General features: G+C 45.4%; 1 protein-coding gene across 1 annotated transcript; it reads left to right on the forward strand.

The window, feature by feature from the left end:
* The first annotated feature begins 836 nt into the window (after nt 1–836).
* On the forward strand, nt 837–14,892 carry LOC142572932 (uncharacterized). The gene is made up of 5 exons (XM_075682391.1): nt 837–949; nt 3,214–3,356; nt 11,004–11,072; nt 12,125–12,205; nt 14,521–14,892. The coding sequence occupies exons 2-5, from the start codon at nt 3,308–3,310 to the stop codon at nt 14,631–14,633; spliced, it is 312 nt and encodes a 103-aa protein (XP_075538506.1). The 5' UTR covers nt 837–949; nt 3,214–3,307; the 3' UTR covers nt 14,634–14,892.
* The last annotated feature ends 13,048 nt before the right edge of the window (nt 14,893–27,940 follow it).

A 27,940-nucleotide genomic window follows, 5' to 3' on the forward strand; every position in this document is an offset into this window, starting at 1 on the left:
TTCTCCCATATTTTGTTTACTTCTTTGTGACCGTAGTGCAGAATGCAATTTATTATTATCACCAGCTCTTTCATGTAGTTTCATGCATTTTCCTCCTGTTTTTTTTTTTTGGTCGTAGCTATTGTTCGCCGCCTCTTAAAACAGATTGTATCTTTACTTCGTCTTCTCGAGGCAGCACAAACGTGGAGTCCTGTTGGGCGGAATTAGGTTCCAACCTCAATGCAGCAAGAAATCTACGCTTAGATTACGTTTGTTGATTTCTTAACCGATGCCCATAATGTTTGGATGTGCATTAAATATTACCTCACATGAAAACAAAGTAAAGAATGAAGACAGGACTGATAAATAATACCTGGAGAGGTCGGTAAGGATGAGCTGGGTATACTATACACTCTAAAAACAAGGAAGGGTATCGCAGGAGTGAAGCTGCCGGTTCACTCTTCAAAGCGTCCTTTTACTCTCGCAAAATGTCGAGGAGAGTGAAATGCATTGTTCACTCTGTCAGCAAGGAGAGAGTGAAAGGTGCTTTTCACTCTCCCCTTCAGAGCTAGAGAGTGAAAAGACTCTTGCGACAATAGAAAAGAGAGACTCTTGCGGCAATAGAAAACAAAACGTAGCGTAATCTTCTGCTTCAACTGTAGGTGGCTGGCCCCGAACATGGCAATGTATCATTCATGCACGCTGAGCAAAGAACACATCGTTTTGCTTCTAAGAGAACAGGCCGCCGCAGTTCAAAGGAACGCGTAGCGAGCGCTCTACTTTTTCACTCGGAGTGGCTCCACCGCGCGCGCGCGCACTCAAGATCGCGGAACAACACAGCGCCGGAGAAAGGTGAACCGTCCAGCGAGCAAAGGCCAGCCGAGGGAGATCGTGTTTCAGCCATCTCGCGTCGCCACGAAAACACGACAGTCGTTCGTCATGCCTTGGATATAACAACAAATCCTCCACGGTAAGTGAATTCTAACTTAGGTGCACATTCTCCGTATATGTCATGCTATCGCCAGGAAGTCGTCGCTGCGCTTAGCCGACGCGATTGACAAAGGACTAGGCGTAGGCGCTGTCTCTCGATGTCAATCTAAAAAGCCAGTCGTCGCGATAACTGCATGTGATTTTATCACTTTGCCGTTGTCCGTAAGAGCTTTAAAAATCGCAAACGCTGCCAGAACTATGGTATGTTCAATAAGACGCCAGGCGAGAGGACGCTTAAAATGGTTGGTTCACCAGCCCGTGATTCCGAGCCTATGCGGAGCCTGATTAGCGTGCGTTTTGTGTGTTTGAATTTATTCAGTTTGGCAGTCTACTGTGTACGGAACGCTGTTGAACTAAGGAATCACATAACAGAAGGCGTCATTTTGCTGGCTGCATGCTTTTTTTTTATAAATAAACCGCGCGCTTGACGGTGTCTCGCGCAGGGGGAATCTGCGACCACTGAAGTTACGTGCAGCACCAGTGCTAGTTAGAAACTTTGCCGCAGGCATTCAGCTGCATGCTGCAAGAGGTCAGTTGGGCGCGTTATCTTGAACTTACTGAAAACGCATGAGGAATCCATGTTTTATGCTGAAAAAAGTATAAACCCCATATAAGCGATCTTGCGCGCGGCAGCTACAAGCGACGCGACGGAGATGGCTGTCGCGTTCGCTCGTCGCCTACAAGTCGTACTCCGTGCGAGCGACGATTTTGAGCGACGCCTCCCCGGTGTTGCCGGCATGAGGGCTGCAGTCACGCGTGACGCGTGCTTTAGTAATTTACGTTGATGTATTTTAATATAAAAAGTAGCATAAAATATTTCCGAAGGTCTTGCAGTACGTTCTTATCCTTGCACGTATAAAAATTGAATCATTTGCTCGTTCCGCGCGACAATCGGTAGTATTTGAGCGATGTATGTACATCCAGTTCCGGCTTCGCGCTATTGGCTAGTCGCTCATAGCACTTCTGGGCGACGAGCGACGATTTCTAGATTTCCAGAACCGAGCCATCTGTTCAAGCGACGGCCCGTTTTGTCGCTCGAAGCCGTCGCTCGTCGCCGTCGCGCACTAAATCGCTCTCACAGTGTTTATCCCTAAGACTGAACTGTTTTTGCTCATGTTGAAATGGTGTGATTATAGGTCTGGTTTTGTCTCCTGTTGCGGTTTTCGTGCACGGTGCGAAACTGAAAGGATGCTTATGTCTACGAACTCGGTGAATTGTCAAGCAGCTAGTTACGCATCGGCATCGAATATAACGGCTGCTGTGTGGAATTACAATTGCAGGGGCGCTTTGCATACGCTTATTGTTTTGGACATGCCTGTGCATTTGCTAATATGAGTTGGCGTGTCAGAGTTATGTCATATGAACAGCTAAATCAGCCTTCCTCTGGGGGTTACAAGCGTAATGTGTGCATTTTGCTATAGCATGGCAGATCAAGATGTGTTTATCGCTTGAATATTTTTAGTAGAGAAATAAAATATCAAAATAAAATGCTTTAATTCCGTGTTACCAGTCTGTCGTACACAGAACAATAGGTTGGTGTAATAAACTAATAACTGCGGTTTAACTGCAACTTTTACATGCCTACAAGAATCTAAAATGCTAGATTTCAAACTGCAGCAGTAGTCGGGTCTGTCAAAAATGAACTCCACTGCGCACCTCATGCATGAAAATAAGTTCATGCCTTTTAGTAAGCTTAGATGCAGGCCGCAGTGAACTTGTTAGTATTGAAATGTGGGTAAGCTTGCCATAACAAGCCTTGTTGCCCTTTTTTATAGGCACATCCATATATCCATTGAGCTGAAGGACAATATTTTCATCCCTACTGAGCATCATGTTTGCAGCTATGATCCTCAAATTATGGCTTCAGCAGTGGCACAACCAGGGATGGTGTGGGGGAGGGGGGGCACACTGGGCACTTGCTTAGGATGTGTCACAAGTGGTGTTTGCGATACACCAGACTCATGACAGACCTATGACGTCTGAAAATGACCAATATTCTATTCATTAGCAGGAGTATTCTAACATTCATGAAAAACAAGGATGAACTGTGGTTTATTTGTTTTTTTGCTTAAATCTAAAAATTGAAGTTAGTTTAGCAGTTGACTGTTGCAGTCATTTGGATGTTTTGCATGCATTTCACTAGGAAGACTAAGAGCTAAGACTTTTTATTGCCATGGCCTTGACTGTCTTGATGTTGTTTTGCACCATGCCCTTGTGTTGACTTTTGCATACGATATTTTTCAGGCACCCGCTTTATATAACGCGAGAAGGCAGCTGCAAGGACACGAGGATGTGAAAGAGCCAGTGCAGCGCGACTTCACGTAGTGCAGAGGAGCCAATGCCAAAAAATCAAAATACATTGGCATGTTATTTGGACAAGAAAACTAGTATGTGGGTATATCGGGTGTACCATTTGACCAAATGTTGTTTGGATCCCACCGATGGCATCGGTTGTTGGGAACTCGGCGCTGACGCCCGTGGTTGTGCCTGGGTCGCAAGCCCCAAGGGTAGCGTTGGCCTGGCGGCCTGGGGTACAACTGGAAGCATCCGAAGGTCCCGGCAAAGCATGAGTTGACTGGTAACAACAAAACAACTTGTTTATTTTAACATCGTAAAGAGTTGGCGGTCAGGTTGACCGAAGTAGAGAGACGGGAGAGCACTTTACTCAACAGAAGAAATCGGAGCCCTCCTTTTGGCGTCCGGGGGCAGCTGTTTTTATACTCTCGCAGTTGAGGGCAAGAAGGAACCCCTCAATAGACGAGCACGTGATTGTACAATGGGCTAATGGTGACGCACACTGTCGTAGCGCCGCCGGTCGGGCACAAAGACTGGGAGGAGAAGGTAACTTCGGCTCTCGTAGCGCCTCTGGTCGGGCACAATGACTGGAAGGAGAGGGTGACCCCCTGCTGTCGCATCGCCGCCGTTCGGGCACAATGGCACATACACTCACACACGCACATGAAGACACGTGGCATCGGAACATGCCTGGAAACGCCTGGAAACGCCTGGCGGGGAGCGTTGCGGCGACGCCGAACGGGCCAAAATGTCTGCCGCCCCGCCGCAGTCGCGCCGGCAAAACCGCGCGTCGCAGGCGAAACGCAACAGACCGCCCCGCCGGGGGAAGGAGATCCCGATGGACAGGGGACTGCATCCGCTGTCCGGAGGGATGTCGCTCGATGATGCTCATAACCGAAGTCGGGCGTCCCTCGACGTTTCTTGAGCGCAGCGCACAGAGAAGGCCTCGTTCTCTCGTTCAGGTTCGCACGGGACACTGCAAAGTGACTTCGGGAGAGTTCACATTTTTGTTCTCGTTCCCGGCAAGCGTTAGAACTACGCTGAAACTCAACCGCTCAGTCAGCAAGCACGGCACAACCCTCACTAAGCCCTGCCAGGCTCTTTCCCCTTTTTATACCACTGCCTAGTTCCTTACAGTAGTCTAGCATCACTCAGAACGCGTCCACAAATTGGAAAATTGCACTAGAAAGCATATCATCACTTTGAAACACTAAACAAAAGCAATATGTTAAAAAAAATCCTGCCTCAGGAAGAAAAACATCAGTAACAAACAATTTTGAGGCTGATTCCTACGTTAGGGGCTTCGACTTAAGCCATCGGCGTTACCGTTGAGACTCCCCTTTTTGTAACGCACCTCAAAGGAATGTTGTAAAGCGAGGCTCCAGCGCAGGAGGCGGCCATTTTTGGGAGAGATGGTCTGCAGCCATTGGAGAGGGCAGTGATCCGTCTCAATGATAAACCTCGAGCCGGCTAGATAGCATGACAATTTCTGAACGGCCCACACGAGACATGCACACTCTTTCTCGGTGGCGCTATACGCCTGCTCACGACTGGTCAGCTTACGACTAGCATACAGGACGGGCTGTTCTACTTCTCCCTTTTCCCGTTGGCACAGTACAACGCCCATGCCTCGCTCACTAGCATCGCACTGAACAATGAACCCTTTTGTATAGTCTGGCGATCGTAGCACAGGCTGGTTTGTTAGGGCACTCTTTAGGGCGCTAAAAGCTCTTTCCTTTGTCTCGTCCCAGACGACTGTTTGAGGCTCTGACTTTCTTAGAGCATCCGTCAGGGGAGCCGCGATATCAGAGTACCTGGGGATGTACCTCTGATAGTAGCCGGCGACACCTAAGAACGACCGAATATCGGTCTTTGTGCGCGGTTGCGGAAAGTCTCGCACAGCGGCCACTTTTAATTCAGAGGGGCGGCGACGACCCTGACCAATCACGTGACCGAGGTAGACAACCTCGGCCTGTGCTAACTGGCACTTAGGAGCCTTTACTGTCAAGCCCGCTTCGCGCAGGCGGGTTAGCACTGCCCGCAAGTGTGCCATATGCTCAGACCAGGATGCGGAGAATATCGCTACGTCGTCTAGATACGGTAAAGCGAATTCTTGCTGTCCCCGCAACACTTTATCCATGAGGCTTGAAAAACAGTATGGCGCGTTCTTCAAACCAAAACTCAACACTTTAGGACGGAATGTTCCCATTGGTGAAATGAACGCCGCATACCTACTAGCCTCTTCTGTAAGTGGAACCTGCCAATAACCCCTGACAAGATCTAGGGTGGAAATAAACTGAGCGCTACTAACTTTCTCAAGGCGCTCCTCGATGTTAGGGATCGGATAAATTTGATCCTTAGTGATGGAATTGAGCCTGCGGTAGTCGACGCAAGGACGAGGTTCCTTGCCCGGTACCTCAACTAAAATCAAAGGGGAGGTATAATCACTCTCACCTGCCTCAATAACACCGAGCTGTAGCATTTTCTTTACCTCAGCCTCCATAATATCGCTCTGGCGGGGTGACACCCGATACGCCTTGGATCGTACTGGCTCTGGGGAGGTAAGTTCTATATCATGAGTAAGTACAGAAGTCCTACCAGGCCTCTCAGAGAACAGACCTTGAAACTCTTGTAATAGCTGGTGTAGTTCGGTTTTCTGCTCGGGCGACAGCGGTGCTTTACTGATAAGGTCACTAATGACTTGACCGGTGTCTTCCCTGTTCGTCACTGAGCCTAGTCCCGGAAGCTCGACCGGAAGCTCTTCAGGAACGTTTACCATCATGCACACCACTGCTTCCCTTTGTCTATAAGGTTTGAGCAGATTACAGTGGTAAACTTGCTGTGCTTTCCGCTTTCCTGGAAGACTTACCACGTAGTTAACGTCCGACAGTTTCTGAACAATTCGTGCTGGGCCCTCCCACTGCACGTCTAGTTTGTTGTTTAGCGATGTGCGCAATATCATGACCTCATCGCCCACCTCAAAACGACGGGCCCTGGCTGTCCGATCATAATAAACCTTGGCCCTCTGCTGGGCCTTTGTCATTGCTTCACCTGACAACTCCTGTGCCCTTCTTAAGCGTTCGAGGAGCTTAAGTACGTACTCCACCACGACTGGGTCGTCGCCCCTACCTTCCCACGATTCTCGAAGCATGCGAAGCGGAGATCGAAGCGAGCGACCGTACACCAGTTCAGCTGGCGAAAACCCCGTAGCCGCATGCGGCGCGGTCCTTAAAGCAAACATCACCCCAGGCAGACACAGCTCCCAGTCAGTTCGATGTTCAAAACACAACGCTCTCAACACGCGCTTCATGACGGAGTGGAGCTTCTCAACGGAATTCGACTGTGGGTGGTACACTGAGCTGTGTAGCAGCTTTACCCCACACCTTTCGAGAAAAGTTGTCGTCAAAGCGCTAGTAAACACTGTGCCCTGATCTGATTGGATTTCCGCAGGAAAACCAACTCGCGCAAATATGGACAGTAGTGCATTGACTATCTCAACTGAGCTGAGTTCTTTAAGCGGCACTGCTTCAGGGAACTTTGTCGCTGGGCAGATCACAGTCAAAATGTGTCTGTACCCCGTGGCTGTTACCGGCAGAGGTCCCACTGTATCAATAACGAGCCGTCTAAAAGGCTCCGTAATGATAGGTACCAATTTCAACGGCGCCCTCGATTTGTCCCCTGGTTTGCCCACCCGCTGACAGGTGTCACATGACCTCACGAAGTGGTCTGCGTCCCGAAAACACCCTGGCCAATAGTACTCTTGCAAGAGACGGTCCTTAGTTTTCTTAACTCCTAGGTGTCCGGACCACGAACCCCCGTGTGACAAGCGCAACAGATCCTGACGATAGCATTGAGGCACGATCAGCTGATCGAACTCCACTCCTCGGCGGTCTAGATACTTCCGGTACAGGACTCCACCTCTTTCCACAAAACGCGCAGTTTTCCTGGCGATACCTTCTTTGACATTGCAGCGCACGTTTTCCAGGCTGCCATCCTTTTTTTGCTCGGCTATCAAAGCCGACCGGCTGACTTTTAGCAACCTATTAAGTCCGTCTGACGTAGGCGCGATGAGCAAATCAGTAGATAGCTCTTCTAACTTTCCCGCATCGGGATTTTCCTCTCCGGTATCTGGTGCCTTTAACGTTACAGACTCAAGTTTATTCAGTTCGGGCGTGCTCTGAATATCAGCTTGCTGCGCCTCTGACCCTTTTTCGTTGTTTGATAACGTCGGCCCCGCAACTACCGCCTTTGCAGCGAGCTCCCGAACCTTCGATCTGGTTAAGGCCTGAACACTAGCTTCACCAAACAAAAGCCCATTCTCGCGCAGGAGGTGATCGGACCTGTTTGAAAATAGGTACGGGTACTGGGGGGGGCAGCATAGATGACACTGCCGCCTCCGTCTCAAGCGCTCCGAAAGGTCCTTCAATAAGCACTTTTGCTACCGGCAGACACACGCTATGAGCTTCCACGGCTTGCTTGATCCACGCGCACTCGCCCGTGAACATATGGGGTTCTACGTAAGACGGGTGAACTACATCCATCGTAGCTGCGGAATCGCGAAGCACTCGGCACTCTTTCCCGTTCACGAGGAGGTCTCGCATGTAAGGCTCGAGAAGCTTCATGTTCTCGTCAGTGCTGCCGATTGAAAAAAACACAACTTTTGGTGTTGTTTCCGGACACTGCGCCGAAAAGTGACCCGGCTTCTGGCACGTATAACAAACGCGCGCTTGCCTCATCTCGAACCGCTTTCTGCGTTCGGCTTCGGCTGCCACCGTCTCCTTAGGTTCGGTCGCACTGCTTCCACTCGCATCCGCACTACGCGTGTTCCCCTTTGCTCTCATGGGTGTGAACTTCGGCCTCTCAAACTTCGAGCCAAATTCACCCTTTTGACCGTCCTTAGCTCCGCGAGCCCGACGCGTCACAAACTCCTCGGCTAGCTCAGCGGCTTTAGCCACCGTACAAACGTCTGGCCTATCCAAGACCCAGTATCGCACGTTCTCCGGTAACCGACTATAAAACTGTTCTAGCCCGAAGCACTGCAGAACTTTATCGTGGTCACCAAACGCTTTCTCTTCTTTGAGCCACTCCTGCATGTTTGACATAAGCCTATATGCAAACTCTGTATATGACTCACTTCTGCCTTTCTCATTTTCCTGAAACTTCCGACGGAACGCCTCCGCAGACAGCCGGTACTTTTTTAGCAGACTCGATTTTACTTTGTCGAAATCCTCTGCCTCCTCTCTATCCAAGCGAGCGACTACGTCGGCCGCCTCGCCGGGTAACAAAGTGAGCAAGCGCTGTGGCCACGTTTCCCGAGAGAACCCCTGCTTCTCGCACGTTCGCTCAAAGTTAACCAGGAACAAACCAATGTCCTCTCCAAGCTTAAACGGCCGCATCAGGTCAGTCATTTTGAACAATACGCGTTCTCCTGCACCGTGTGCCTGACTTCCATTACGAGCGCGTTCCATCTCTATCTCGAGACGCTTCATTTCCAACGCGTGTTGACGGTCGCGCTCTTCTTTTTTCTCTTGTTGCTCTCGCTCTTTCTGTTCTTTACGTTCACGCTCTTCTTTTTCTTTCTGTTCTTTACGTTCACGCTCTTCTTTTTCTTTTTGCTCTTTAAGTTCGCGCTCCTGTCTTTTTGCAGTCTCCCTCTCCTCAATGGTCTCAAGGCATTCCGACAGCTCGTCATCCTCAGCCTCTAACTCAAGAATAGCCTTTAGCAGTTCAGGTTTTCTTAGTTTGTCTGAGACATCCAGACCCAACTCTCTTGCAAGCTCCAACAATTTCGGTTTGCGCAACGACTTCAAATCCATGGCTGCTCTGAATGCTGCTTTCTCTACTGCTTACTATTGTCTTGCCGCAAACTAACCCGGCAGCAACGACAACCACAATTACCAGCTCTGTTTCTGACACTAACAAAAGCCTGGCAAAGCTCAGAAGAAGAAAGTCCCGCACTCACCAAACCTCGCAGCCATGAGTCCAGCGCAGTCGTTCCGCTGCAGGCAACCAGTCATCACACAGGGCTCGTTGCACTGCTCCCGGATCGTCGATGAGCTGCTCAGCATACAGTCAACTGCATATCTTCGCTGCTGGCCTCCGTTGTCGCGATCTCACCGCTGGCAGACAGTTGTTTGGATCCCACCGATGGCATCGGTTGTTGGGAACTCGGCGCTGACGCCCGTGGTTGTACCTGGGTCGCAAGCCCCAAGGGTAGCGTTGGCCTGGCGGCCTGGGGTACAACTGGAAGCATCCGAAGGTCCCGGCAAAGCATGAGTCGACTGGTAACAACAAAACAACTTGTTTATTTTAACATCGTAAAGAGTTGGCGGTCAGGTTGACCGAAGTAGAGAGACGGGAGAGCACTTTACTCAACAGAAGAAATCGGAGCCCTCCTTTTGGCGTCCGGGGGCAGCTGTTTTTATACTCTCGCAGTTGAGGGCAAGAAGGAACCCCTCAATAGACGAGCACGTGATTGTACAATGGGCTAATGGTGACGCACACTGTCGTAGCGCCGCCGGTCGGGCACAAAGACTGGGAGGAGAAGGTAACTTCGGCTCTCGTAGCGCCTCTGGTCGGGCACAATGACTGGAAGGAGAGGGTGACCCCCTGCTGTCGCATCGCCGCCGTTCGGGCACAATGGCACATACACTCACACACGCACATGAAGACACGTGGCATCGGAACATGCCTGGAAACGCCTGGAAACGCCTGGCGGGGAGCGTTGCGGCGACGCCGAACGGGCCAAAATGTCTGCCGCCCCGCCGCAGTCGCGCCGGCAAAACCGCGCGTCGCAGGCGAAACGCAACAATGTCAACAAAATCAAGATACAGTATGTTACACGAAGATGAAAATTCTCACGTGCTCCAGGCAGTCATCTTAACATGGTATATTTATGTAATGTCTCTGATTGGAAAGCCAAATCAAGTATGCTCTCTGGAGACAAACACATAGCAGCAAGTGTCATTGAAAAGTTAAAAATGTGTTTTAAGAAAGCTGATTAGTTCTGAGAAGTGACTGCTTTTTGTCTTGCCTCTCTACAAATATATACATGTGATAAAAAAATAGTGATACAATGAAATTGCATATTTGCTTAGCGACATGATACATACTTGCAATGAGCACGATGCCTGTGTTTACTATAAAAAGCAACAGCCCATGCTTGGTTAGGTTAGGCCCACTACAACATGCAGGCATGGGTGATTGGTGCTTTTTTTTATTTCTGTGTCGTGAGGTTTATTGACGTGCGTATAGGTGCAGTGGCACGCAGTATGGCTAGTACAAAAAGGGGGGGGGGGGCAGATATATGTAGCTCACTGTACACGACACAGGGCAAAGGAAATCCGTGTTCAGCAACTATGTTAAATGCCATGTACGTAAATTTTACAACGCTACTCGTTCGAAGCGCGCACAGGTGCATATTGAAGAAAAGTTTCCAGGGTAGATAATTTAGTTCGTAATTTACACTAATTTTGCTCTAACCACGAGACATAATAATTTGAATATACTGCACGGAAAAACCTAGAGCGAATTAAATTGTGTCAGCTTCGTGTGTATACATATAGTCTTTCCTATGCATTAGGTTTTTTGCGTAATGCATTAACACTTGACAGCCTATCTTATGATGTGTACTCTGTTTACATTACAGTTCTTTATTAGTTTACTCGTTTTTTTGCGACTGATGAAATGCCGGCATATATATATTTTCAACATTTGACATAACCCTGTATGTTTTGCAGGGACAACCCAGGATGTGCATTTCTCAGCACCCAGTCAACTGCCAAAAGTGACTCAAACACAGGCCACCAGTAAGTCGACATCAGTTGCAATTTCACATTATGCAGTTGGCGGCTGCCTTGTACAGAGGCCTTTCTTTTTAATGAGATGGTGATGTCGTTCTAATGTACATTTTGACCACAAAGGTGCGATCATGTCTCACAGAGGCATATATGGTTGCTATTCTCTGCGAGGGACGTGTTCTCGTGTTTGTGAAGCATTTGTGTTTGGCAGTATTGTCGCCCAATGAGTCGGATATAAACACTAACTCGCCACTGCCGGCAAGTAGTTGCGAGAAACGCATTATGACGCTGTAAAGTTATTTCATTAATTCGAAGGAAAGTTTTGCAGCAGGAAAAAAGGTTGCTATTCCAGGTAAACATGTCTTTTTCTCACAGGTTATTTAGCCAAACTGTGGATGCATGAAATTCGTGAATTATGAATAGATTTTAATTTATTTAGTAATGTTTCTAAAAGAGACTAGAAATAGCATGTGACTACCTCTGCAATCAGCAGACCATACATTTACAGTCATAAGTGGCAGTTCCATGCAGTCTCGCATTTTATATAACCTTTCCTTTCAGCAACATTGGAACTGGTGGCTGCGTTTTCAGAAGGAGAAGTGTACTTGACACTGTATGTGTATGTGTGAATTCGGTCATCTTTGTATGTGTCGGCTCACTGACAAACGGTGCAAAAATCTGTTGTACCATGAGCCTGACGACGCCTTCTGCTGGTATAAATGCGGCACTTCGTATTTTATAGTACTGCATGACATTTAAATCAAAGCTACCACATAAGATGATCAAGAAAACTAACTGCTGTTATAGCTGTTTTCCTCAAAGAATGCTTGTCCTTTATGGGCTGTGTTAATCTGAGCTCTCCACCGATGTTTCAGTAGTATTATCCCTTAGTGAGTGAGAGATTGGGGGCAATTAATCGTGTTAGTGTTTAAGTGGTGTCCTAATTATGTGCATTTGTTCCAACAAAGTTGTCTAGATTACTTTATTGTGTAGTGTAAAGCTTATGAAACCATCAGCAACTACTGAGTTGCTAACACGCATATGGATTTGTCACTATACAGGTGGAACTCGGCTGTACCACTGCAGTGCTGCGGAAATTGCCTTCACCAGCGGCTTTGCAACAGCTGTTTCGCAGCATGTCGGTATGTGTTAATTTATAATTATGTTGGGATGGGGTAGTATTATGGACCACTGCTGCTCTGTATTGTGACAGATCCATATGATAAGGGATGTAATGGGCACAGCGAAAGCCTTTGAATTTTTTACTATGGTACATAAACAGGCTCTTCTTTTCGTCACTGGAGCAGGAGAGAAGGGCATGCAGGCACTCCTGAATGTACATATATTTCAAAACATGAGAGAGACATGTATACACACACACACACACACACACACAATTAAACTAAAGGCAGGGACGTTCCATCTTTCATCTTGAATTGAATTGTGCAGCGCAAAAATACAACACAGACCACAGAGAAGCACACATGTTAACAGGTTTGATGCACGCGTTAGTTCAACAGATTTGATACTTCAAGTGTGCTATTTTACACAAGGGGGAAGGGAAAGGGGAGATAATCTGAAAAAAAAAGTGGAGTGGAAAAAAAGGAATCGTGCCAAAAAGCATGAGAAGCATCGCGCAGCCAGGATCACCAGCAGGACATCTAAAAAGCACTCTGATAAAATTACATACAGGACAACCTTACGTATAGTTTGTTTCAATCAACTCAGATCACATGCAGCCATTACTGCAATCATGTTGTTTCCTTATGTCATATGGGGGAATGATGTGGGCCAAAAAAACTGTTTAGAGCTGAAGGATTATGTTCCATTCTACCCTCATTGCCTGCTTTTTTATCATATTGTTATCAGCTGCTTATATTAGGGACAAAAAGTAAGAGTACGAACTGTTTCCCGATTCGCCATTCCACACAACATGTCTTTGTGACTATATGTACATGCAGATGATCCATAGTTGAAAAATATTCAGTACAGAAGAATCTGATTACAAGATGCACTTGGTTGTAAGAGACATCTGAAAATGGTTTGGTTGGTTTTCCAATGTTTGCCACGTTAACAATACTGTATACAAGAGACACCTTTGTTACTAAGGATGACGTTTTAAGTATTCAATACTTCAAAGGGACACAACCCAGACACATTCACTTTGTGCACCTTGTGTGCTCCGAAGGGCGTAAAGATCACGCAATCCTTACACAAGTCAATCGCGCATGTCTCTTTTAGCATGAACCAGAAAAGGAGGGCAACGAGGACAGTGCAGGGCAGAAAGTGTCGGCAGTTGAAGCTGACGAGCGTCTAAGAGCACCTCAAAGGTACTGCGAGCAACAAGGCTTGCAAAGTGAAGCGTTTAAATTCCAGAAGTTGGGAATTTAGTCTACAGTCACTAAAAAGCTGTGAATGTCTTCTTGAAAGGGCCCCTAAACCACCGAGGTTGAAATTTAGTTGCGGTGTTGCAGTTCTACACAATAAGGCAATGAACAGGTAGCCACGAGAATTTTTCGAAACGGTGCAGTAATAGTGGAGCTACGTGTGTTTGATTATCGAAAAGTAGTCCCCACTCATTTTACTCTTTCATCTGGTACACGCCATATGGACAGTATCGTCTTTTCCTTGCCTAGTACACCTCCAAATGTTACGGGACAGGCCAACACCAACGAGCTCTGTTGCTGCCACGCTGGCCCGTCGTCCTGCGAGGGGTGGCGATAATACAACGGAACTGTATAGTGACTCGTGTTGAAGAGCTTATAGGGAGACCCTTCTGTTGGCGTTTCTGATCTTTGCCCCCATTGGCTGCCCACAATAGCATCGCGCGCAACGCGACGAGGAAGAAGGAGTGTGTGTATTTGCTTGCAGGCCTTGCCGGCAGTCGTACACTTTCGTTCGACCAATCGACAGCACCGGAAACTGGTGACATCATCAGAGACAGCCTGGTGACGTCAGGACAAACTGGGGGGTGCAGGATAGGTCCAGAGAGGCGCACGGGGTCATTTTCTTCATATTGTGGTGCTCCGGCAGTGCTACGCACTCTGGCATTTGGCTTCGTCGATCGTGACGGCATTCTGATTTCGATACGCGTGTTTACTTGAAATGTTCAAAAAATGTCGAGAAGTGGTTTAGGGGCCCTTTAAGCCACCCTGAGCATTTATTCCTTCAGATATATCAAAACATACTTTAGTGATGATGCTTAATAAAGTGATCTAGTCTGGCTCCTCAGTGTCTCAAAATTTTTGGTTTCGAGAGACATGTTTCCCGTGCCTCTTGAATATCTTCTGATGAGGCTTTACTGTAATATACACAAACAATTGTGTAACTCCTCCTGCAAGTATTATTCATTAAGCCCGGTCACTTATGTGCAAAGCTTGTGGTTAAGTCTTGATGTCCGTACTTTTTAGAGCTATGTTTATTAATTCATGCTGTTCTTATTGGTTCTTCGATGCAGGAGACAATGCCTACGAAATTATTGGCCCTGATCATGAGAGCCCTCAAGGGCCAAACAACATCTCTGTTGCAGAAGTGAGCCCGATACCACTTGGAAGTTACCATGACAGATGACACGGCAGCAATAGATACAGAGACTGCCATGTCTACTGCAGCTGCAACAGTGTACGAGGCAAGCAGCAGCGCGTCAGCATCAGCAGCAGTGTCAGAAGGAACCACACCAGGCCTGGTAGAGCAACATGTGTGCTATCACTGACTTTTCTTGTAGTGGATACAACTCATTTGCTCAACATACAAAAGCTTTTCACCACGACTGTGAGCCAGTGTTATTGTGGAGCAAGTACAAGACTAAGTTAGGTGTTATAACACAGTACAAGCATTACTTTAATATATGCAAATGCAAACATATTACAGTTGTTGCCTCCCCAGCCAGCCCACATAGTGACAACAATGTGGAACACATGTTGGGACACACCTCTCCCCCATTACAAGATAGTAGAGACTGTTAGTGTTGTTGCTAGATTGACTGGTCTTTGTAGGCAACTAGAAGGACAACACAGGTGTCATAAGATTGTTGTTGATGTTGTTGTTGAAGAGGTAAAAAAGAAGTTTGATGGGAGCTGAAGTGCCAACTGATATTGGCAAATCAAAAGCAACCACCTGAGAAAGCAACACTATCGAAATTTGGGTATCTATGTGCCGCCAACTCTGGTAAGAATGGCATAGGACAGAAGTGTGATGAAAATCACACAGACACTGCTGTTGCATCACTGGCCACAGTGAGCAGCGACTTGTAGGGCAAGAGAGTCAACTGAAACTAACATTATGATATAGTGTCATGATCCCATGTGACCACTTTTCAAGTTATTTTGCAAGATACAGCTCAACCTCCAGAAACGAGACTGCAACTTGTCTGTAAAAAAGCTTTCACAAAAAATTATTCATAACACTATTAACATAGCAGTATCTTCTTTTTTTTTTGTGTCGGTTCGAGGTTCCCGGCTGTCCATTAATGCAAAAATTGAGGAAAAAAAGAACATGTCGTACTTGCACCTTTTTAACAAGTACGAGGGGGACAGAACTTTTCTAGTCATGCATCTTCATCATACTATCAAGTTTTTAAATGCCTTTTATAATTATTATTACCAGTTATATCTGAGTGCATTGTATGCATGTAGCAGGTGTAAAATCAGGTCAGTTGGATCAGATGCCTTATCTGCAAGCGAGCCCTATATTCAAGAAATTTGAATTAAAATAGTTACGTTAGAGACGCAGTCTTTCAGCACTTTATTGCCTGTGGTTTAAGCATTGCTCAATACTTTTGTGGGTGGCAATTTCAACCGGCACAGCACTGCGCTTTGCCACAGTCACATTTGTCTTCAAAGCGGTTTTTACCATTTGTGTTGATCTGTTTGTGTATGCATAGAGCAAGTTTTTAATTTATATTTTTCTGCATTCTTGTGCTTGCACTAAGCTTGTATAAGGCAGTTACAAAATGTGCGTCACTATAACGAACTGTTCTGTTGAGCTTACACTTGCAAATAATCGTGTTCAGATGGCCGCACTTCTATGCGGGTGCACTGCTAGCTTTGTGTATGTTCTCATGTTTGTGTAAAGCTTATATAAGCTAGTTAGAAAATGTATGTCACTTTGCATTGTGATATTCTTTAAAGAACTGCTTGGTTGGTTTTACACTTGTGAATTAGTATTGAGGCGGTGGTATTCCCATGTATGCCCACTGCTAGCTTTCTGTGTCCTCACGTGTTTGTATTAAGTTTCTACAAGGGAGTTACAGCATGTACGTCACTAAGCGCTGTGATATTTTTTAAAGAACTGCTTTGTTGGTTTTACACCAGTGAGTAATAGTACTCGGGTGGCACTAGTCATGTGTAGGTACACAGGGACGATTTGTATACATTATGCTCATGTAAAGCAGTTACAAAGTGTATGTCACTAATTACTGTGATATTTGTTGAATTGCTGTGATGGTTTTACACATGTGAATAATAGTGGTCAGGACACAGTACTTGCGGTGTATAGTTGAATTTATACACTGCCAAGACATGGGCTGTATACGTACCAAAAGAAATGTATGTCATTATATTGTTGTGATTATTACTGTTTGGATTTTATTGAACTGTAATAAAATTGTTTCTTGTATCTATTGAGGTATGGCAATTTGTCATGCAACCAAACTGAGGACCTGAACTTGTGCATACAAATAAACAGCTAATTTAAGAGTATACTGCTCATATTCTGCTAAACCAGTTTAACAAATCTTGTACTACAATGCTGTAAAAATGACAGAGCTGACTCGGATGTACAGAAAAAGTTCTGCACTGGCTGAAGGACTGCCCCACACTGGAGTTTGTAATGTTGCGTTTATTGGAGTAGAACAGAAAGTGCACTTCTATTAAAAATGCGACAGTCGGTGCAGAAACATAAGGCAGACGAGCGGATGTGGCACATCTTTTTCAGGGCCCTCCATGCCTACTACTGCATTTCTAGTCTTCCTGTGCTCTGCATATAAGCCCCTGTTCAGCCAAGGTTTTTACTCCGTGACAGTTGTTCTACTGGGTTCGTAGCAATATTGAAGAAAAAAATTCAATGGTTTTCAAGGACTTTCGAGGCCCCGACACAGTAACTTCAAGGACCTCGTGCAGTGTGTGTAGTAGTTTGGACATAACTTGTTCAAGAACACCGTTAACTTTAATGCAAACAAAAGAAAACAAAACAAATCGCATTTCAGTGATTTCAAACATTTGAAAGACTGCTAATTTGCCTTTCACCGCCCACCACTAAACGCACACAAGGAAGCATTTCAAGAAAGCGCTCAGTTTTTCTGCGATAGCACAATTAACTACTTGGACCTGCAACATTTGCAGTTTTTGAATACTGTTTGGTTTGACAGTGTATGTAATGTCATCTGTTGCCTCAGCTTTTTTCACCATCAAATAAGCAATAGTCATTTCTAATTTCTTTTTATTGTGTCTGTCGCTCTCAATTCACTCTTCACGGCTTCTCTTCGAATGCCTCAACTGTTGAGCTTCCTGCTTCTGCTCCTCCAAGCACATTTGTCGCCGGTTCCATGTGCTTAAAACTGGTATCTGCAGCTCCTTTGTAATTTCAACATTAAGGATGTCGCTTTCCTTCTATTACCTCCAGAGACAATTTTCTGTGACATGCGAAAGAGTGTCACAGAAGGGAAAAAAAGCGCTTGGCAATGTCTGCTAAGTCTAGCCAAGTGTACAAGTTTAAGGACTTTCCAATACTTCTAAAAATTCAAGGGTTTTCAATGCCTTGAAAAATGGCATTTTAGAAATAAAGGATTTTCAAGGATCGCTACAAACCCTGGATTCTAGCACCTAAATAATTTTACAAGCTTATTTTGGCATGGAGTTAGGAAATTCATGCTTTCTAGCTAACGCTGCACTATCTCTGTACAGTGAAGCCACGAGAGCGCAACTGTATTGGAGTAAAGAAAAATACTGAAAGCTTTTAATACCACTCTTCTTTTTTTCTATGGAGCTTCGTAATGCCTAGTTAAGTTTACGAATGTGCCTGGTTTTGGCGGGCGTTTCTTCGACATTTTCTGGAAGAAGCAGATGTCTAGCCCCCGTATTCAGAAATGTATCTTAATACAAAGCTCATGCTTGACTTGATATAAACGACGCCTGGTGCGAACGTCCCCGAAGACGCTCACTGCCTTTCTTTTGGTGCGTTGACGACTTGCGTCGTTTAGATCAAGTCAAGCATGGGCTTCAAGTTATGATGCATTTCTGCATATGGGGGTAAGCGTGCACAATTCCGGGCAACGCACTGTGACACTGACACTGAGAGAAAACGGGGAAAACAGAGTTAACCACTTATGCTCCTAAACTTTCGCGTACCTGTGGTGTGTGTGTATCGTGGAAGAAGAAACAGCGCAAACACAAGGACGAAAAAAAGCATCAACCACACCAGCGCTTCGTGGTGTGGCATGTTTTTGCGTCGTCCTTGTGTTGCGCTGTTTCTTCTAAAATGCTCAACCAACTAGCCGGCAAGTCCATCCTGTGCATATATAAATTGAACACACGCATGAGTGTAGATGGTCTTCGAAGCTTTTAGAACGAGCACTGCCACAGGATACGAGCAGTGCACGCGTAACAAGTGGACACATTAGTCATTTAAACATGCGTGCCAATGCATTTGACGCGGCTATCGGCATAAGCAGTCTCCAAATGCTGGAATGCATGCGCTTCAAAACGCTAACGATCCGCTGCTGATGCAGGACAACAGCTCACAGCGGACTGAACCAAACTCCAAACTAATGCACTTGAAAAGAACGCCTACACGGCAGCGTGAGGCACGTCGAAATGCCTGGTACTGGCGTCGCAGTTGCTCACCAGTATACGCGCGAATTAAATTCACATACGTGGATGGTTGGCGCAATACTTTGTATCCGCGTATTTTGGAGAACATGGACTGGAGAAGCACTCGATCATGAGCTGAACGGCACATTTGTTATTTTCCTTCGGTGACGACAAGCCGTGAATAGTTCTCACGTTGTCGTCTACGTTGTCTTCCTTGGTTACTCGTAGCAAGGAATGGAAATGATGCAAATGCACACGTATTCCAGTACACAACAGCACAGCACACTGCAGAGAAACCCCACCCACCGCAGCCGATTCATCAAATACGTTTGGTATATATATAACCTCTAAAGGAACACGACTGGGCGTAGCGGCGCTGCGGTGTAATGGTTATGATGTGTGTTTTGAATTGTACAAATGCGAGTGTACGCGGGTTCGAATTCACATGATGTATAGAGCATTGTGATTCTTGATAAGTATGTGATTCCCTTGACAATTGTATTCTAATTAGATTGTGTGACTCCTGATTGTGAAATTTGCGAAGATATTTGCAGATTAAATGTTAATTCGCATTTTTTTCTCCTCAGTGGCGTTCGTGACGCATACGCATAGGCCGCTTCAGAGCAGTCACGCCTCACGGTAGGCAGCAAATAGCCAGGAAAAAATGACTTTAAAATCCTGCATAACTTTGCTCACGCCTATTCTGAAGGCCGCTTGGAATCGGGCCAGTGTCTCTGAGGAGCCGCCTACGGAACAGTATATCAGCGGCCCTAATTTGATCTGATTTCCTGCCTGCATGCGTGACCAGGGCTTGGCTAAGAGGGTATTGGGAAGAGTACTAGCACTCTGTTCTGAAGGAGTACAAGCACTCTGTTTGGGGGAGTAGAAGTACTCGGTCTGGCGGTGTACTATCAACCCTGCGGGGAGAGTATTAGCACTCCCTGTGGGAAGAGTATTATCACTCTGCGGAAGAGTACTAGCAATCCCTTGCGGTGGAGTAACAAAACTCTGTCAGGAGGAGTTGACCTACTCTCTCTCAAAGAGGGTCGATCTACTCTCGAAAAGAGAGTGAAATATGGGACAAGCAGCTACTCCCTCAAAGAGAGTGCCCGGCACTCCCTTACTTTTTAGAGTGTAAGATAGACCGGACGGTGAAAAAAGGAAAAAGAAAGCAGAAATGCAAAGCAACAGCTGAAGTTAGACCACGTTCACGCACATGCGCTCCACCTTTTCCTAACCTCAGCACCAGATTCGCGTTTTTATTATTTCTGTTTATCACCCACGCTTCTGTCCTCTTTCTAAGGCTGTCTTCAACTGTCAAAATCTACCGTGTGCTACGGCGTCACGTGGACACTACCTTGAAAGCGATCTGCGATGGAGGGCGCGCCGAGTGCTGATAGCTTCGTGTGCGCTGGGTTTTTGCCGCTTAGTTCGCATTTAAGCAAGAGGCAGCTCGAAGGTCAATTCGCTCGCTGCTGCTGCCGTGCTACTTCACTCCAGCGTTTTGACAGCGAGTTTCCGCGGTCATCGAGTGATATGTGTTCATGTTTGCTTGCGCACGCGTGATAGCATCGGTGATAACGTAGTTAGTAATAGAATGTTTAAAAGTTTATGTGGCCAATGAAACTGCTATCCTTACTTCCTGTAGCTGTCTAATAATTTCTTATGGCAATCACTGGTTCTCCTCTCGGGCATATTGCGTCTTTTTTTAAAATTTATCCCTGTTTCCTTTGCTTTGAAAGTGAATTGCCGGCATTCAGAAATCATTAGCTATTGTAACCAATTATTTATTTGTTGCTGGCACTCCAGATGCCCTTTCAGTTAGTGTGGGAGGAGCCGTAGAAATTATATGCAAGAGAAAAGTGACACCAGCGAGAAGAAATTAAAAACAGATATACAGTACAAACAACCGCTGCAATCAAAATATATGAAATTAATTGATGATTCCACCAATGTATAGAGTGGCAAACAAGGTGCAAAATTGTTAACTATTCTACCGTGACACAAAGGAGGCGTGCATGACAAGGATGATGACAGCGCTCAAACATGACGTATACATGATACACGGAGAATATAATAATCGATGAAACACAAATGCTAACAATGACAACGCAGCCACCAAACCCCATTTTTTACGTGGCAGCGAACACGTTCACAGCCACCAAGTACCCTAAATAGCACCCGCCATGGTTGCTCAGTGGCTATGGTGTTGGGCTGCTGAGCACGAGGTCGCGGGATTGAATCCCGGCCATGGCAGCGCCGCATTTCGATGGGGGCGAAATGCGAAAACACCCGTGTACTTAGATTTAGGAGCACGTTAAAGAACCCTAGGTGGTCGAAATTTCCGGAGTCCTCCACTACGTCGTGCCTCATAACCAGAAAGTGATTTTGGCACGTAAAACCCCATAATTTAATGTTTTACCCTGAATAGCAATGTTGCATATAATCACAAAAACTGAAATCACTGAAATCTCGTCCGCGGCGCTGCGTTAATGTGGTCATGAAAGCACCTTTAATGATTATTCTCCAGACAGGAACATTAAAACGAATAATCAAGCCGAACAATCATTAAAATTGAAGTTCAACGATGCCCGCGTTTGTTAGTCGCATATTGTAAGGTTTAAGAAAGTATGTTGCCTTACAAGAGAGCACATTCTAAACTTGTGAAACGGGGCATCATCTTGTTTAGTTGCCTCTCTGCACTGCATGAATCTTCTGCACACGCCGTCTCATATATTTCATTATGCCAGGCTGAGCGTCTGGTGTCTGCTGGCGGCCAACATCACTTAAAGGGACACTAAAGGTTACCAGAAAGTTAAGTTAAAGTGATAAAGCAATGCTCTAGAACCTCTAAGGCGTCAATATAATCGCGAACAGAGTAACCGATAAAATGGTAAATGCAGGACACGATTTGAGACCCGCCAGTGACATTCCGGTACTAGCCCGATGACCAAATCACTCCTCATCATAATTTATGTCACTAGTACTCAACTACTCGTATAAAAAAGATCATTTCATTAGATTATAATACGGAAGAAAATGCTACTTGTCTACTTCTATTCGATTCTGAGAAAAAAATAACATTTTGACGCTACACTTGAGTAGTATGGGTGATCGAAAGGTTTCGTTTTCGCTTGACTCTGCGCGGTCGACTTTGCGCCGCGCGCGCTTTGGAGTTTCAGTTGTTTCTTTATCGCGTCGTGCTGCGGTGGTCCTGCTGGCTCGCCAAACTTGCATTTGGAACAAGCAGCGAGAATGCGATGTCCATGTGATGTCGTGGGATGCGCGAACGGTCCGCGGAACATGGCCAACGGCAGTTGCAGCGGCGAATCCAACGTTACTTATCACTGTGTGCCAACGAATGAACCTCTCCGTTCGAAGTGGTTAAGTGCCGTACCTCGGCCACAGCGCGCTGGTAAAGAGCCGAAAAATCACGTAGTGTGCTCGCTGCATTTTCGTTCAGAGGATTACGAGTTCAACGCCGACTCACTGAAGTCGCGTGAAGTGCTTTTCAAAGCAGGCCGTCATCGTAGCAGTATGCAACGGCGCCGGCAACGTGAGCCCTCAACAGCAGGTCCGGTTCATCAGTGCTTATATCGCTGAACTCGAGCCCAGCATCGCGAGCTAATGTGTCGTTGTCAGGGTCATCCATTGCAACGAGCGTCGAAGTTGGCGTCACAAAATAAAGAACCAGCTTATCGTCGTGCGCTTTCCCTTCCGCTAGCCACCATAGTTCCGCTTTCGCGCTGCTGTCGGCTCTGTCTTGGCTCTGTTTTTGCCCGCGCGTTTGCGTTTTGTGCAGAAAAGCCGTAGCGCCGTCTGCGGGAGCCGTTTTACTCACCGGCGGCTGAACGTCACTATGAGACCATGACGTCAATACTCCTCTATCGGAGGGCGGGTGATTTGAACTGCGCTAGAGGTACGGGGACGCTACAGAATGCATTTTCTCTTAAAGTAAGTCTCTTCTTCGCACGAAACAAGCATTTCGAGGTTTCTGGGATGATATTTTATTACTGCACGTTGACTTAATATTAACCTTTAATGTCCCTTTAATTTGCAGCACACCCGAGAGCTTGCTTCTCCAATAGCTAAAATCTCCAGATAGAAAATTCCTACGCTTGAACCAAAAACCACCTTTTCTGTTGCCATATTTACATTGTCTATCCCATAACATTAAAATGGTTGCAGAAATATATGCTATTGCCGTCGTTTTTTTAGCGCCTTGTAAACTTAAGAAAGTGTGCCCATTACAGACTAAAGCAAAAAAGGAGTATCTCATGCAAGATCTATCAGAGCAAGTTCACTAAAATGCATTTGTAATGTTGTCTTCGAGATACCTCTGTCATACCGCAGGTCCCACATAGCTCAACGTGGCCATGTTTTCAATGAGCGTGCACAGCAATACAGGCGATCCATGCGCACCGGCACGGGCAGTAATCTCAGATTGCACTGCTAGAGATGTGACAGCAAAAGCTGTTTCCCCCCGTATATGGAAAATACTAAATTCCTTTCAAAGGCGAAATCAAGAGCAGGAAGAGAAGTCATCGAGGTATTCCACATCACTAAAAAGGGTGAAAACTGCATTAACTAACCTTCTTTATCACTAACAAGGAAAGAAATAGAATTCTTAGATCAGCCATTTAGGACTCTCTCCCGAGCTCCTAATGCACACGTGGCCTTGCTATTTTTTGTGTCACTACCTTGTACACCACTTAATCGCGATTGTTCGTTGTTTTTCTATTTTGTAGAACCTCATAAATTTCCCTGCCTTCACGAAATAAAGCCAGTTAGAAGTCTGCGCTTTGTGTGTGCGTCTATGTTTCTGTTCATGTCCTCTCTTCCACGCGCAGTTTAAAATTTTCCTAAATGGAGTTAATAATGTTCTGGAAATGTAACAGACAGACATCAATAAGAGGTAAAGGACCAAGAATGTTTACAGTATACAGTAGCTTGTGTTTCGATACGCCTTGAGGAGCAAGCTCATGAGAGCCACAGATGCTTGTTACGGCGCAACAAGGAAGAAATGGTGACGGACATGGCACACGAATATATATTCAAATGTAAAAAAGCAGCTATAAATACCTCATAGCAATGAGCATATAACCATTATTGCAAAAGGTTCGTTACTGGAGCCCGATGTGCTCAGCTTTCTTGGCTGCTTCAAACTCGGCACTGCTCAGGAATGGACAACGGTATCTTGCAGACTTTAGTGTCTGCTCAACGACAGTAGTGAAAGACGAGTTGCATTGGAGCCCAGACATGTGTAGGCACACGTCCGTGTCTTTACCACATTAACTGGCGCCTGATCAAGCAAACACATCTTGCCTTCTGCACTTCTCAGCTTTGTCTCCCTCTGGTGACATGTCTTCTATTTCTCTTCTCTACTGGTGTTTCCCTATGAGCAGGAGCGAGCTTTGCTTCCGTAAAAACACTGGTCAAGCACGGTTAATTTACTGGCGTGGACTTGGTGAGCGAACTGTTTGTTCGTCATTACCGAACCAGTGCGTCGCGGCATCCGCTTTCTGCACCTTGTCGTCTGCTAGCGTAGTGTTCCGGCTGCCGCGAAGGATACACGGAAATCTAAAAATCCCCAGATTTCCCAATATTTGTTAATAGTACTGAGGCGTTGTTAGCAGGAACGGAAACTGCATAACGATAGTTATTATGAAAAGTTCAGTATTTTTAAGTTATAAGTAGTGAAATACTTTACATTGAAGCTATAAGCAATCAACAGGGGATTTCTGAAAAAGATCGCTAATGTGGTGTTCGCAGTAACGAGGTTTTACTGTATCACACCACAGCTGGTGTGATTGCAACGTATGGCTGACACAATTCTTTTTTATCATTGAGTATAAGTTTTAGGCTAAACTGCAGCATTAAATTCACTGGCTATAGGACAAAAAATAAAATGCATGCTGTGGCTGCATGCACTGAATATCATTTCGGGCATCTCTTATGTCAACGAACTGCTTCAATTGTAGATAACGCAAATTTGTTTCAAGGATGTCTCTGTGTAGCTACAACATATTGAGAACATTTGCGTTCGACATTCAGGAAGTACAGTATGTACGAGTGAGAAGTCAGCTTTGTTTCACATACCTATACTCTAAATTTTGTTGTAGTTCCCCGAGAGATAAGGTAGTTTTTGTGCGCTTTGCTCCTAACTAATTTAAATTTATGAAGAAATAGTCATAATAGTGGCAATGAACACTGCGATGGTATCTGCAATCATCTTAAGACAACCACAGGATGTGACATTTGCAGCGAAGGTGGTGTATTACACATCCGGTACGCCCAAATCACTTAGACGTTTGTAGAACGCAACGAGCAACATCATTTAGTTCAGCACAAAAAAAATTCCTCGAGTTCATTGGGCAGCACGAAATGATAAGCCTTTGAGGACAGTCATTTGTGCGTTCAGTCGCTATAATTGCTTTTTTGTCTTCGCAGCTGTGCAACGACACAACGAAATGACCGTTGCGTATCTCGAGTCCCGGTCACAACGAGAACACGGAATTGATAGCAGTCTCCAGCAGACTGAAGAAGGGAGGCTGCAGCTGCAGATAAAGCAACAGAGTGACAAGATGAGTGTGAAAGAAATGGAAATGCAGGATCGCCAGATGGAGCGAAAGACACGTGCACAATAGGGGCGGTGCCACAAACTAAAGGAGCGCCAAATGGAGTGACAGGTGCTCGCAGGGGAGAGACACCTCATGACTGCTGAGCGCCAAAATTATATGCAGCATCAAGAAGTGAAGCTGCAAATTCTGAATAATTTATTCATTTAAATGAGGCAGGCAAAGAAAAATTATCTTCCACTCGACTGTATCACGAAGCTACAAGGGAAACCCAATACTGGTTTCTTGCAAAATTCATCCTGATCCAGGCATCGAACCAGGCACTAAGATTTTTCAGGAACAGTTGCGCTGTGCTATCTTGCTTAACCAGGAGGCTGCCAGATCACACAGAATGATACAATTAATCGGCAGAAGAAAAGTGGCACAATATCTCTACATGTTGAGCAACCTTTTCCACCAAATAGACACAAGCAGTCTTTCAATGGAGTTAGTTATAGCCTGCATAACACCCACTATTACGCCACGCTATGCAAATTAAATTAAGTAACGAAGCTGAAAATGGGGATGATGTCGCTGCAACCCCCCCTCATATTGAAAGACCTATTCTACAAATAAACATTGGTAGTCTGAACAGAGTAGTTCGCTCATTGTTTATGAAGGCACAGGACAGCAACTACATGAATGCTGCTCTTACTGTTAACACTTGTGGTGTTCAAGGCACAACTATTATTATGTAACTGTAGCCACAAAGATTTAAAGTGATTACAAGTTCCATAAAATGGGGCAATTGTACACGTTGCATTTAGTCGTACACGAGCAATGAACTGCTACACAATAGTTTAGTTTTACATAAATAAAACAGTCTGGCTGGATCTGCTATACTTTTGCGCACTCTCTTGACGCGCACCAAGAACGGAATGTGTGCTGCAACTTCCAATAGTAGAGCTGACATTGTCGCGCAACATACAAAAATATCGAGTGAAACTGCATGAAATGCATGAAAAGCCTGCTATATTAGTGAACTATTTCGTAGAATGGGGGGGGGGCTGCAAATGCCTCTATGCAGCACTTCCTACCTGCAAAGTAATGTACTGTGGCCCCTCACTTGGCCAAATCATCAAGTACAGAAAGCGCTATAACGCCAATAGAAGTGCAGCAAAAGAGGAAGAAGGAAAATTGAGGCGCGGCTTACGACTTTGAAGTAACGTATTGCTTTGGCAATGGGAGAGAACTTCAGACAACTTGGATGTCTTGAAAATTCCTTAAATGCAATAACGTTTTGTGCGATCCTGCAATAACTGCGACCAAACAAATATGTCGTTATGATATAGAGCAATACTAAATCAAACTGGGTGATGAAATATTGCAAATAAATTAAAATATTAAAATTTGGGACGGCATGCTATGCGCTCAGCCTCATAAATTAAAGATTTCTACAAGGAAGAACATTATGTTTCAAAAAGCAGAGCATTGAATCAAAATGAAATATGTTAGCGCAATTGCAAGCAATGCATCACTAAACATGCCCACATTTAACAATCAGGCTGTAATGCGCTTTGGCTCATTTCATTGCAAAACGACCAAGTGTGTTCGCAGATATCATGCATGAATATCCCTGGTGCAGAGATATAACATTGCCAGTTGTGCGCAAGGAAACGTGAGTGGGTGCAACAATGTTATCACGCTGTTGTCCTAAACATCATACACATTTGTCGTTACCATGATTAGTATCTTTATGTCCCTTGCACACTTGATATATCTATGACCTCAGCAGTTATCAATTTGCTTGAAGTGCATACCCAGAAACTTAATTTCTCTTCTGATAAAAAAGCACTGCAGGAGATAAATTCTGTCTATCAAGTGCTAATTTCTGGCATTGAATAACTGATTTTAAAGGGCATTCATCTACAACAGTTTCATCAACCACTATGAATGCAATACTGAATAGCTATGGCAGCCGTACTAGTTAGAATAAACCCTCGGCTGCTACTGCCGCAGTAGTTATGAGCTAGGAAATCAACTTGTACTGTCATTATAAAGCGTAAACTGTATATTGGCTTTCGACTCTGGCTTATTTGCCGGTGCACTGCTAATTAACCTTACTAAAGCCTTTGATTCTACCAGACCTAAAATTCTTGCAACTAAACTACCCTGTTCAGAAATTCTTTGGCCTGCACTTGCCCTCATGTTTCTCATCAAATAGACGAGAAACTGTTTATATCCCTGGAGTATTCTCTAGCTTCAAAGTTACTACAAAAGGCTCTACAATTGGACCGCTGCTATTTCTCACCTACATTAGCGATATCGCTAACTCTATAACTCCACACCTTTTTTTATGTAAATGACAGAAAGGTAGCATAGATTCATAAATGCTTTCCTAAACTGCAAAGCTTACTAATGACCTCAAGAACTTGAGAGGACGGTGCAAACTCAACTCTATCCAGAATTATTCATCTAAAGCTACATTTAAGATTTTTAACTTTAGCTTTGA

This window comes from Dermacentor variabilis, chromosome 2 (genome assembly GCF_050947875.1).
Source record: "Dermacentor variabilis isolate Ectoservices chromosome 2, ASM5094787v1, whole genome shotgun sequence".
NCBI classification, from domain to species: Eukaryota; Metazoa; Arthropoda; class Arachnida; order Ixodida; family Ixodidae; genus Dermacentor; species Dermacentor variabilis.